At 36.9% G+C, this 14196-nt stretch overlaps 1 protein-coding gene across 2 annotated transcripts in view; it reads left to right on the top strand.

The window, feature by feature from the left end:
* The window catches only part of LOC763789 (myotubularin-related protein 10-A), a 76972-nt gene extending 65036 nt beyond the window's left edge, over positions 1–11936 (top strand). For both annotated transcript variants that reach the window (XM_030976463.1, XM_030976462.1), the window contains exons 11-13: positions 5294–5364; positions 8438–8610; positions 9293–11936. In XM_030976463.1, the coding sequence (XP_030832323.1) occupies positions 5294–5364; positions 8438–8610; positions 9293–10252 (1204 nt within the window). In that variant the 3' untranslated portion in view covers positions 10253–11936. The remainder of the gene's footprint in view (positions 1–5293; positions 5365–8437; positions 8611–9292) is intronic.
* Positions 11937–14196: the final 2260 nt, after the last annotated feature.

Genomic DNA, 14196 nt, shown 5'->3' with positions numbered 1-14196 from the left:
TGGCCTTCGAGTTTGACATTTAGACAAGCTGAGTTTGGGAAGGAAGCCTTCTCCCCCTGACTTCTGACAGCTCTCAAATTTATGATGTCTGTCTAGGCCTGTTTTCATCAGCTTGAGATTGCCAAATAACCCGCTATTTTAACTGTCCTGATCGCAAACTATCCAGCTAATTTGCGTCTTCATCAGCCTGCAGTTGCAATTAGCGGGATATTTGGTTGAGATAATCATCCCGAGATATCTTTTTTTTCTTTTTTTTCTTTCTGTTTTTATTGTTTTTTCTGAAAAATTAACAGAGTAAAAGCAGCAATATAAAATATAATATCATCTTAAAACTACAAAACAGGCACGCACTCATGCACCCATAAACACGCACACACACACACACACGCGCACACACACACTCACACTCATATACTTTCCCAGAGGGCAAGTTTACAGTTCAAAAAGCCAATGAAGATGTTAATGACAACAGAGCTTTGCAAGACTACTCCTAAATTTCAGTTAAACTTGATAGACCATTTCTTAAAATGGACTTGTAATCCCGAGATATCTTTGGCTAGTTTGCAAAATATCCCGCTATTTGTCCGGTGCGCCTTCACCAGCCCGAAGACTCGCACCATGCGCGAAGGCTGAGCAAAATATCTTGAGTTTTGAGTTTTGAGGTCGAGTCTCGAGCTGATGAAGACTGATGAAGAACTTTGGGCTTATTTCCCAAATCAGAAATAGCAGGCTATTTGGCAATCTTGAGCTGATGAAGACATACCTTTTGACTGCCTGCTACAGGCACCATTTTAGTTCCGAGTAAATCAGATTTTAACCATGGTCTACCTTGTCCTGTTTATTTAAGTGTTTTTGTGGGGATTTTCAGAATATTTAATCTACCGGTACATGAATATGCACTTGATAATACTAGAATATTGGTATTTGACTCGTAGTATTAAAATTGAAGTAGAGTTACTTGATGGAATCCAATATTTAATTATTTGTATACTTTCAACACATTAGGACAGCTTAGCTTAATAATTTAGGGTAATGGTTACATTTTTAGGCACCTTGAGCATCCCGTGGGTGAGTTCGGTATGTGGGAAATATAAGTGTACCTGGTAGCTGTTTTGTTATTTTTTATTGAAAAGGAGTTTTGAAGTGCTTTGTATTCTATTATTGAAATATCTTCTGTAATATAAAGCTACAGAGCGGACATTTATGATGTCACAGTCTCTGTCAATGTATATGTATGCTTGGACATGAACATACAGTCAACAAAATTATGTTTACCCTGACCAAGTTTTTTAATTGGACATGAACATACAGTCAACAAAATTATGTTTACCCTGACCAAGTTTTTTAATTGGACATGAACATACAGTCAACAAAATCATGTTTACCCTGACCAAGTTTTTTAATCGTATGTGAAAGTATGTGAAAAGTTGATTTGTCCCCAATCATGTTTTTGAGAATGTGACATATAAAGGCTTACATCTACCGGTAAAAGTATTCAACAAAGTCCCTAATTCAACCAGTCCACCTTACAAAAACAACAACATTGAACTTACAAGGAGTATAAATAATTCAGTTTTTAACTGTAGATATAAGCAGAATCTTAAGTGATAAGGGTTCCCTAAAGATCCTGAAGATGATTGATAGGTGTCTGTTTCATAGGATGGATGGGAACCTCTGAAGCCCCCCTGCCTGTGGTTGTTTGTACAGGGTCTAGTCACTTGATTAACTTCATTTCCACATCTTCTTTCAAATATTTCAAAACAAAGTTGAATTCTAGCCGTAGATTGGAGGAAGAACTGTTTGTAAATTAGTGAAGAAAGGAAGCTATCAATTGCAGACATCGTTGCATCAAACCTTGTTTTAATGATTGAAAGAATTACCTAACTGGCTGTCTTCCTTTCTGTAATACCTGTCATACTTTGTTTTACATGCTTGATTTTCTCCAGCGACAGTTCCATGACGTTTGTTTGTGCATCATAGACATGATGCAATAAATTGGCAACAAAAATAAAAGAAATGGCCACAGAATAAGAAGTGAAGATGGTGTTTTAATGATTGATAGAATTACCTAGCTGGCTGTCTTCTTGTGACACTTTGTTTACATGCTTGATTGCCTTCAGAGACAGTTCCATGACATGTGTGCGTCATTTAGACATGATGCAATTAATTGGCAACAAAAATAAAAGGAGAAAAAGGCCACAGAATAAGAAGTGGAGATGATGTTTTAATGATTGATAGAATTACTTAGCTGGCTGTCTTCTTGTGACACTTTGTTTACATGCTTGATTGCTTCTAGCAAAATGAAGACATTTTAATAAGGGAGTTTACAGATAGCACATGGTACAAATGACCCCAAATATCCACAGATCTTTTACACAGAGAGAAGTTCCACTTTGAGCATCTTAGAATAATAACTGCCAATGTCCTAGATGCGCTTCATGAATACCTTTTGTTTGCCCTCTTCAAAAGAATACTTCCACCTGCGTATCATAGAATGTACCGTTGGTGCATAAATGAATAATGTTACATAACTTTCATGAGCGCATATCCAATATTCATCTCTGTGGGTTTTACCTTTTTGGTACAAATGACCTATATCTGCCCATGCCCAGATTGTATCTGTAAACTCCCTTATTTGAGATAGATGGGAAGTGGAGATGAATCTGCATGCAACAAAGACTCCTATTAAACGGTAGACCAAACATGGGCATCTGTGTGTCATGAAATACAGAAATGTGCAGCTTTAAAGGTATTACAAAGTTTTGGTAAATTTTGAAAATTGGGTGGATAGTGATTCTTTATAATATTGATATATTTGGATGCCCCTATGGATGTATTATAAGCACCAACAAATTTAGCGTCTAAAACACTTCTGCTTTCAAGAAAAATTGAATATAAAAATATACCGGTGCTCCCGGTAAATTTTGATAAATTTATAATAGCGTCTACGGCCATACGATGGTAGTTGCGACCATGAAAATCTCAGAATATGCAGTTGTGATATTTATATTCCAAACGGTAATAGCAAATCGGTCGATTTTAGTCAAATAACATTGTTTGATAGCTAAATTAATATATTGACCTTGAGAGGGCGCTATACAACATAAAGAGTTTATCATTTACAATTTCATCACTTTAGACTCGATTTCAACTGGGACAACGATCACTGAATATTGTAGGATCGCATATGCTTCCAATATGTTCATTTGAACCAAATTCATGACCCCATACCAAAACTTTGTATTACCTTTAAAAGTGCTACCGGTAGTCTATTTTGCCACCATGATTTTTTTTTGGCAGTTTACCAATACCAGATCGTTTGCAAACAGGGCCTTTTATAGTCATAATGACATTCTGAGCAAGGAAGTTTGAGTCAATATTATAATTCATTGAATACAACGAACAGAACGTGAAAACCCCTTTCTTTGGGGGTATTTCATATCTTGCATATTTATTCAGAAAATCCCCAGTGAAAGATTGCACCAATGATTCCAAGTTTTTTTAGAGGAATTTGTATACCCCATTCCATACCTGAGTGGTACTTGTTTACTTGTGATAAACATTAGTATGTGCACCTGTAACTTTGATTTTGGGGTGATGTTGACATTTGCCAAATGATTGATTATTAATAATAATAATAATAAAACATGAGATTTATAAGGCGGGAAATCCACTTGACAATCAAGTGCTCAAGGTGCAACTATTAAGAACTTTTATATGAATGAGGAATATGTAGTTGTTTTTCACGTCCCAGTAGTTTGTCAGTTTTATGAGCTCATTTCAGATCCGGAAGTTTCAAAGTTTACAAGGCCATCAGAGACATTTAAAATAAAGTACAGTACTGTATAGTAGGAAAATTAAAATAGGTCACAAATTCCCAGAAATATATTTTCAAGATTTATCTATTATCAAAGATCAAGTGGTAATTGTATGTTAGGTAGCAGTTCATTCATTCATTCATTTGCCTGTTTTACAGAACAGTCCTATTGCATCATCCAAAATACAAATTTTGAAAGAAGGCAAATTCCAACAAAACTGCTTAATTATAATGCTTAAAGAAATTAACACAGGATGTGTTAAAATAAAGGGATAATGAAAAGGAAAAATGTAATTTACAAATGCAGATTCAACAAGGTAATTTGAGTTTTTTATTATTTTATTTTTTCTCTTCAAATCCTAAACAAAAAACTATACATCCTGATGATATCAACTCATATCAGAGAAATCTAATAGTTTTTGGATGCTGTTAAAAAAATGAGGAGCATTAATATCCAATCTTAAAACTTCATAATGTTGCCATTCTGGTGAAAAAAAACCCTGATTTTCTCTCCTCTTCTCTAAGAGATATCCTGCAATGTATTGTACTCCTTTCGCTAATCTTCAAATCCCTTTGACACGTGCCATAAACACAGGAAATAAATACCTAGATGACTGTTTGTAATTGATCCTTGCATGATTCCTCAAAATATTTGCTGAGTGGAAGTTGTCAATGTTTTGAAATTCAGTTTGTTCATGAGGAAGATGTGAGCCCCAATGTTCGCATTGTAATTACCCAGTTCCTGTTGTTAACACATCTGTTGAGTACACACTGTAGTGACATATTCAGCTAATGGCTTTTTATTTGGAAAAAAAACTATTGGTTTGATATTTAAAGGGATGCTGAGTATGTGATAGACGGTCACTGCAATGATTTTCAAATCAAATGATAATTTGTCTTAATATATCAATTGACCATGGGTTCAGCTTGTAATTTTAAACTTTACAATGTCTCAACGACCAGACACAAGACCATTGCAAATTTTGTGCAAGAATGAGTAAATAGTTTACATCTGTGATTTCTTGTTCTCTCCTTCTTGTCCCATTGTTTTGTTGATCTCTTCCATCAACCCATTTCCTTTTTTCCTTTTTTTTTTTTTTATTTATTTTTTACCTTGGAACATTAGTTTGCATATGTACTGTTGCTCTGTCACTGAAGCCTCTGTCAGGTGTATCAGTGAAAAAAAGGTTTCACACATGAAATAAGTATTCATAAAAAATGGAAAGATGAATATAGGTGCATCGTTAAAGGTGTGTTCTCAAATATTAAGAATTCTAAAGGGTAATCCATCTTTTGGAGTACTTGAATTGTTTGGAAACAGAAAATTCAGAGACAGCAGATTTTGTTTTAAAACCTAGAGAGAAAGTCTCTTCTTATCCTAATCCTGCTTCATGTATGTCATTGGAAGTTTAATGATATATTTCTATTGCATTTTATTGATTCCTCTCCATCTTCAATTTTGTTTTAATTCTACAGAACATGCCTCAGTCTAGCTAAGGAAGCAGCTGACAGAATCTACATTGCAGAGAAGACCGTCATCATTAAAGGTATATATAACAAAACTGTTGTCCTTTTAATAGCAGATTAGATTTAGATTTTCATATCTAATACATTCATGTGCCCTTTGTACAATCATGCTTATTTACATAGATTATACAGTCTGTGACCTGTTTTCAACTAAAATTCAAACCCAATGCTTAAGCTTTTGATAAAACCCATGTTTAACAAAGGAGGTTAATAGTCATGGATCAATGTTTTCCTTTGTTCAATACAATCTTAGACCCACCCTCGGCTTTAACTGAATTTGTAGAAAACCTTTGTAAACATAAGGTGCTTATTCTAAAAGATATAACCTGCTGTTTGTGCCGGAAGCCAGAAGAGATCTTTAATCTTATCTTTAAGTGTAAAACCATGTTTGTTTTAGAAAATTGTTTGTATGTACATGGCATCTGACTGGGCGTGCCGTTTTATCAAGTTTTTAATTGTACATTTGATTATTTGTGGAGATGCGTTTGCTAAATGGGAGTGTTGGTGTCTCATAACTGGGAGGTCTCAGATTGGAGACCAAGTTGATGCACTAGTGCCCTTTGGCAAGGCATAGCCAGTCCTCATTATCAAGTCCCCTGGAGAGGATTTAAAGCTGTCCCAGGTCCCCTGGTTGCTTACTTACAAGCATACACATGCATCATTAGCAGTTGGTAAGACAAGCAAACCATCAAGTACTGCAGGGAAAGATTTACTAACCCTACCTCCACCTTACTGGGTGCTTTTTTACACCAACAGTTTTGTTGTACATTAGTACTACATTTGCAGAAGATAATCTTTGTTTTTTAACATAGAAATTGTTAAGGTACACAAAGATTGTCCTCATCAAGGGCATATATCTTTATATCTTTACACAAACATATGAAAGGATATTACTATTGGAGAAACTTATTGTGTCAAGCATTCAGAGACGTATTTAGCATAGAAAATTATTTTTGTGTACATTATAGTCCAACCTGTCCTTAATCTCAAGAACCAGACTTCTTTTAATAGGCAGAATCACGATACGGGTAAAGGCTTGGAATAAATTTATTTTGAAATATGATCCCCAGCAAAGTGGGCTTCTACGTCAGTGGGGCAGGAATGGTGATTGAAATGTGGAAGCAAGACGGAAAAGGAAATGGAATTGAAATCCTGTTTACACTCAACATGTAGATGATATGTATGAAAAATACTTTTAGATTTCCTTTTAGTACTTCTTTTCACCGGCTGTTGAAAGCCTTATTAAAAATGTAGGTCTTGCAACAGGGGTGGTTGTTCGCCATTTATTGGTCTTATTTCATTAAAAAAATGGCCGCTTTATGAGGCCAACGGACATAAAATTTATCTGGACTAACCGATAGAATTTGTAATCTTACATTTGCATCCATGTAGATACTGTATTCAACATTAAGAGCATAACAACTATTTGTAGTTGTATATTCCAAAGTTGTTGTTGTTTTTGTTGTTGTTTTCGACTACGGAGAAGGTACACTAATTTACATATTATCTGGGCTTTAAAGAAAAATTTCCATAATTGTAAATTGCATTAGTATCAAACCCCAAGCACACAGGTGCTTAGATTTAACCGGTACAATCAAATCTGACAGAGGTATCCATTATTTTATAACGAAGAATTGGGTACCAACTTATACTTTTTTTAGACGGGTTACTAATATGTAAAGATGAAATGTTGTGTAACCTTTCTTCACAACAGGACACAATCCTACAGATGCATTATTTGTTAGAATTGTGGCAAAATGATTAACCAACAATTAAGTCTATGCAACATGGATTTATAAGAAGAAGAGTGAAAGAGAGATACCTCTTTATATTATTGAAAGGGAGTGGCACTCTAAACACTTTTCCCCTAGGAAGGGTAATTATTACTAGATGAAATGCAGGGTAAGAATCTCCCTATTAAAGGATTAAGGTCACTCTCCATCCTATCATGGTCAAAACTCCTCTAGAATTTCCTGTCCCCTCTCGATATATTCCCTCTTTTCTCTCTCCTTCCTGTCAACCATGCCCTCGCCTCGGGAGTTGAGCTTCATGAGGTATGTCCTCATCAGCTCGAGATTGCCAAATAGCCCGCTATCCCAAAGTTACAAATCGCGTCTTCATCAGCTCGAGACTCGACTTCAAAACTTCAAACTCGAGCTCTGGAAATTAGCTCGAGATATTTTCCTCAGCGTTTGCGCTAGTGCGAGTCTTCGGGCTGGTGAAGACGCACCGGACAGATAGCGGGATATTTTGCAAACTAGCCCAAGATATCTTGGGATGATCATCTCGACCAAATATCCCGCTAATTGCAACTTCGGGCTGATGAAGATGCAAATTGACTGGATAATATGCGATCGGGATAGTTGAAATAGCGGGATATTTGGCAATCTCGAGCTGATGAAGACAGGCCTAAAAAGGGTCCCAGGAGAGGTGGGAATGCCCTCAGGCAAGGTTTGCAAGCCATGGATAAAAGTGGTTTAGGTATTCCTTATTTAAACTGATTGAAAACTTATTCTTAGATAAAGTGCGATGAAACCAATTGATAAATATGCCAGCATGGTTATTCTACTTTAATTAAGGTCTGGGGACTGAAAATGTTTAACTGTAATGAATACTAATACCATATCAGTTTAATGCAGTTTAATTATCTGATTATGTTTAATAGCCTAATGGATTTCTATTTCCGCCAACATTTTGATTCTCCTTTATGAATTAAGATATTTACTATCCTACCTGGTGCCAATTAGAAACAAACAACCAATAATGAGAAAACAAAGCACACCAAATAATAAAGAATCTGACAAAGATACACTTTGAAAAAGAGGACTATTGGTAATGTCTTTTATGGCAAGACATCAATCTACATTTGCCACATTCCACCCAGATGAGGTAAATGGGTACCTGGCAGGAATTAATTCCTTGAAATGCTAGAGTGCCTTAATAGCAGCCGTGTTAAAGCCGAGGTATATAATTGTGAAGCGCCAGGTCAGGAGTGTCAAGTCAGACAGACAAGAACCCACTATTAATATTCTTGATATTGTTGGTATTAATATTGTTTTTTCTCTGTTTTCTACTTGATTCCACCATGTACAGAATCACAGGGTAGAGATTACTCGTGTGTAGTGGCAAGCCTCTCCCAGATCATGCTAGACAGTCACTACCGCAGTCAGCTGGGCTTCCAGAGCCTGTTACAGAAGGAATGGATAGTAGCCGGTCACCCGTTCCTTGACCGCTGTGGACACTGTGTCCCCAGCAGCGGAACAGAGGTAGGATTGCAGGATACCCAACTCATTACACTGTATTGTCAATTTTATATCCCAGTCACTCTGACAAACCCAACAAGAGATTAACTATAGACCAAAAAAAGATGATCAATTTCACTTTCTTTTGCGGAACTGTCACCCATTAGACCCGGACTGATACCTGACAAGCCCCCAACATGTTGTAGATGTAGGACCTTTCAAGCTTATTCAAAAGACCAGATATACCTAAACAATTGTCATCAACCCAAACTGCTAAAAGGCTCATAACGCAGATAATAGACATGTGTCCATGTATAACTGACAGTAAACGGACACCATCCTCAATGGTTGAGATTATGATGATGTGCAGTCATTTCATGGTCAATTTGGTAGTTTGGGGATTAAGAGGGTTTATTACCTAACAGGTGAGAGGAGCGCTAACTATACATCACTCATGAATATATAGTCTTGTGTGCTGTAATTCATATATATTTTGATTAAAAAGTGTGTAGTGCAATAGCTTTTATTGCCATTGAAACACATTCTTTAGTTGCTTTTAAATTATTATGAATAAGTTGCTTTTAAGATTTAAAAAATGCTGGTAGAATCTGCATGTATGATTTGTTCAGGCTCCATTTGATACTAGAATGACATTAAAGAGCTCTTTTTCTAACCTTTCTTCATCTTTCATTATTTTCTTCACCAGTCCCCGATCTTCCTGCTATTCCTTGACTGTGTCCACCAGCTGATAGAGCAGTTCCCATCGGCCTTTGAGTTCACGGACACCTTCCTGATAGCCCTCTGGGACAGCATGCACTCAGGCATCTTTGGTACATTCCTGTTCAACAGCGAGCGCCATCGGATGAGGACCTGCGTCAGTAGCAGCAAGGGCCAGTACCAGACCACCCAGCTGGCCACTGTATGGGCCTGGACGCTACAGTTCACCAAAGACGACCAGGCGCTCTTCACCAACCCTCTCTACATTGCCAAGTCTGAGCTCAAGTACAACGACCTCTTGGACGACGAGCCTGACTATAGGCAGGGATGCAATGCCGGTATCTACCGCAGCATCCGCAGGTTGAACAATGGCAAGTCGTACATCGGCTCCGACTTCAAGGAGATGGACAGCTGGACATTCAATGGCGGGAAGAGAAGGAAGAATCCTAATGTGAACGGTGCCAACTCGGCGAGTAGTGTGTTTGCCAATTGCGAGGAGGAGATCATCATACCGTTACTGCAGACGCCGACGATCACCTTATGGAATCATTGTTACCTGCGGTGGGTGCCGAGTGTCCACACGGTGGGAGGGGGAAGTCCCGCAATCTACCAGCAACAATGTCGGCTGGTGGATGAGATACAGCAACTCAGAGAGACCCTGGAGAACCTGAAGGTCTCCAAGGAATCCGTAGCCGCGCCTCCTACGAAGCCCAAGCGAAAGAGCAGGTTGTTTTTCACCTCTCAAGATGACTTGAAACGGAACCATGAGGCGCTCACCTCCGCCTTCCCCTACTCCATCAGCGATCTGGAGTTTCTAGGTGGGGATCGAAGGTCCTTTTTGGCCACACCCCTTGCAAGGTTTCTAGGAGGACAGAGTTTGTTAGAGCAGGAGGGGGGTGGTGAGATACCAGAGAGCGACGCGGAGACCGTAGAGGAACTTGAAATGTGATTGCATAGTCGCAGAATTCATTTTGAACTAGGAGACTGACAGTGCCTATTGATGGAACACTGCATTTGCCTCGGAGAAAGTTTGACTTTGATGTCAATCACTATTGTGTATCTCTGTGAAACTTTAACTTGCCACACCAAGTTTCTCTGGGAATCATCACAACCTTTCCTGTGATATTTTCCTTCCTGTACACACTCAACATCACTAGAACTATTTCATTCTCATTTGTAAAGATCTCATTTTCATCATTCAGTTCTTCCAGTCAAAATCATTGAGGCCGTAAAGTAATAAGTGATGGAGAGTGTCCTCTTGCATTTTGATATCTCAGTGTAATTGAAGATCACCTAGGTGTTAGTCTAGACTAGATTAACTGTAAATATCATTCTAATAGGAGTGCAATAACGAAGGAAATGATAGTAGGCATTTAATGTATGATTGGTGTATTTATCTAGATATGTTTTATATTTCTCATAATGTACAAAACTACTTAATTTGCTAATCTTACTCTCTCTGAAATGAAGGTTTGTCACTGTGATTTAAGTGTCCAGTATGACATTTTTGATACAACTAGTAGGTATATATTATCCTCTTTAACTTAGTACTGTTTTATGTTCAACAGGGAGAGTATATCTTTCATGAGAAAAGATATTACTTTTCATTTTATTATGTTCTTTTTAATAATTTTGTTGGGTTTTTACTTTAAAATCACAAATGACTTCAGAACAACTACAATTGTTTATGAAGTGTCACTGAACTGAACACCACAAGAGCCTGTCATAGAATCCACCCTCAGATGAGATACATGTACACATGTCACAACTTGTTTTTAATGCCCTATAAAGCGTGTCATGAAAAATGTGCAGCACACTTCACAATCTGATCAAGACAAAGTCATGGGTAATATACGATTGAGCCTTGTTCTAAAAGATCTTCACATTTAGGTCTGAACTTTGGGTACTGGTATTCTCACAAAATGAGAATAACAGTCATAGAGCATCTACCTTTTTTTTTCGTTTGGGGAGAAAAGAAGTGGAGAGGTGGTAGACTGGTGTTTTGATTCAATTACAATTTTGCAGCCATTAGGGTATTTTGCCTGTAAAAGCCAGAACGGTGAGGGTGTTGATTCAAGGTATTAACCCCCTTACTTCTAAATTCTCTAATTCCCATATGCTTAATACATGCACCACCCAGTTCCTATAGGCAATGGGTTAACTCTTGTGTTAAAGGTTTGCGCTAATGCCTTTCTGGCTCTTGTCAAATGTTTTCTTTGAATCATCAAGGCATACCCTACCCTAAGAGTGGGATTGACCATATTGTGAAGATGAAATATGAGCTCCTAATAAGGCTCTCTGATGTTTTGTGTCTGACAGAACAAATGAACCATGGTCATCTTTTTAAAATCAGTTTGTAGCCTTGGTGCTTCATCCTGGATCCTTTTTTTTTTTTTTATAGTATTTCTTATTTGAATGCAGCACGGCAAGGGAATAGTGATCTTAGTTCTGACATAGATCTGAATCTCTATTGATGTTTTTCTGTATTCATGTGCTCATCTCTTCCAAGCTGGAGAAAATTTCATTTTTATGTAATGAGTCTTGAATAAGTTTTAAAGCGGCATATTCTGAAATTTAGTAAACAACCGGTTACAGCTTCATCTACCACTAATTCTCAATACGACTACGATTAGGGACAAATAAAAGAAGATAGATTCTATGTGGAGTTAACATCATAATCATTGTGAAATGAAAGATCTTTTCATGCCATTCTGTTGCAACGGGGGGAATCTAAACCTGACGCTTGCACAACATGTTCAATTTGCTGTGAGCAGCTGTACCTTTTATATACAATAAATTAAGATCCAAACAGGAACTTGGCGAAACATTTTCTGCTTGGTGCTCGCACCTGGCTATTTAACATGTACAATACATTTAGTGAATTAGGTCAACCATACAGTCTATTGTATGAAATTTGGTTGTTGAATAGTGATTGTGTATTGCAGGGGATAGTTTATTATAATCCCCCCATTTAATACTCTGCTATCGATATCAGATAATAACAGGACTATCTGACACCTTTGGTCTTTGATATAATGTCCCATCTGCCTTTCTTAAAGGGGACCCGAACAAGCAATTAAATGATTTTTTAAGGCTCATAGTAGTGGGTTTTCATGGGTAATTTGACACCATTCAGGTTTTTTACCCAATAACAGGTGTTGTCAGTCACCAAGAGTGGACTTCAGTTTTATGACCAGTAGGTCTGGTGTAATGCACTATGCCCTTGCCTACCGCCATGAGGAATTCTTAACATGAATATTAAATGTTCCTCATCCTTCAGATAGGAAGGTGTGTTGGGGTATTTTCTGATGGGACCATGGGTTTGCTGCTTCAGATACCTTTGCACACACAGACACATTAAATGGGAATTCAACTTAATCTGGTGTCAGCGAATTATGATGCAATACACATGGACACCGACTACTGTGTAGCTTTAAAGTATCTATTCAAAATTGGTTTAATACACAACATCTGTATAAGTATTATTCATAAAATATTTATTTGTAATGCGATATATTAAAATCTGTTTTGCATATAGGATAGGGCTTTTCATTTACAGGTCACTGCATGCAAATAATAGGCTAATGTTATTGGAAAAAACAAGGTTAAATAACATTAATCAAATACAAAAATTACACATGTGAAAAACAAATATTTAAGGACTAACCATGTTAACTTTTATTTCTGGTAATTTTGTCCGTTCTTGAAAACTATGCTTTTCATAGAGTTTATTTAGCATCTATGAGTAAACACAAAGTCTACGCAAATACAGGAAATCAGTTAACGGATCAAAGGTGAGAATTTTTTTGCGGGAAGGTAAACTCTTGTTTGCGTAGTTCACCAATATTTATCAGATTTCTGAGCAATTTTTTACTGACTTACAGATACTGTATGCTTTTTTGTTGGATAATTTATGAGTATAACTGTGAATCCTAGACACAATAGTAAGAATAGCATTTATGAGAAACATCATTTGAAAAAAATACCTACGCAAATAGAGATTAATTCACTAGAGATCGATTGAAGCCCCGAAAGATTACCGGTACTTAAAGTGTGTACATAGTAGAAGTGTTCAATTATTTGGGGATCAAATAAAGCAGAGCCGTACACTAACTTTTTTCTTCTTTACAAAAAGTTAAGGTTGAATTTTTTAGAATCTGTATGCATGTGCCCCCTGTTTCAACTTTTAATTATTATTATCACATTTTTTTCTTCAAAAGGGGGTGGGTTGGGGGATGTCTGGAGTCCCAATTTGGAAAGCCGATGTGTACCGGATGTCTGTTGGTGTGAAGCCCTGAGTCGAGACTGGATAATCTTAAAAAGATGTCTTTCAATCGTTTCTCTCAAGTCTTCTGGACTTTTTAGCATTTGATGTTCGTTCTTAGAATTCAATGCAAATTGTGAAATATGTATATTTTGCTTACATGTATGTAAAACTGTGAATATATTCTTATCTTTACCAGTAGAACGAGATGTGCCTTTTTACTGTGCTGTATTTAAGCATGAACTACTCACATACTGAAACTATAATCTTGTATGGAATAAGCCAAGATAAGGTATATCAAAGACGAACCCTGTCTTATTTTATCAGTATAAAAGTGACAATTTGATAAAGAATAGATTGCCTCAGCTCATTACTATTGTATTGAATATTTGATACTTTGTAGGGATATTGCATGTGCACTGTAACATGATGGAGAACCTACATGTATAAGAATAAAGAATATATACCATCATTCTGGCTCAGAAATACAGTGTCCTTGTCATCCAATGTGAAAGTAAGGAATTCAGATCTAACGCTTAAAATGTGACAGATTTAGTACTAGATGCCTCTGTCCTATCATGGACCTACTCATGGTCCTATAAATGATTTTACAAGAACTACAATAAAGG

The sequence above is a fragment of the Strongylocentrotus purpuratus genome, unplaced genomic scaffold (assembly GCF_000002235.5).
Source record: "Strongylocentrotus purpuratus isolate Spur 01 unplaced genomic scaffold, Spur_5.0 spur5_scaffold_9, whole genome shotgun sequence".
Taxonomy (NCBI): domain Eukaryota; kingdom Metazoa; phylum Echinodermata; class Echinoidea; order Camarodonta; family Strongylocentrotidae; genus Strongylocentrotus; species Strongylocentrotus purpuratus.
Note: the sequence above shows the minus strand (reverse complement) of the source record. Positions and strands in the feature narration are given on the sequence as shown.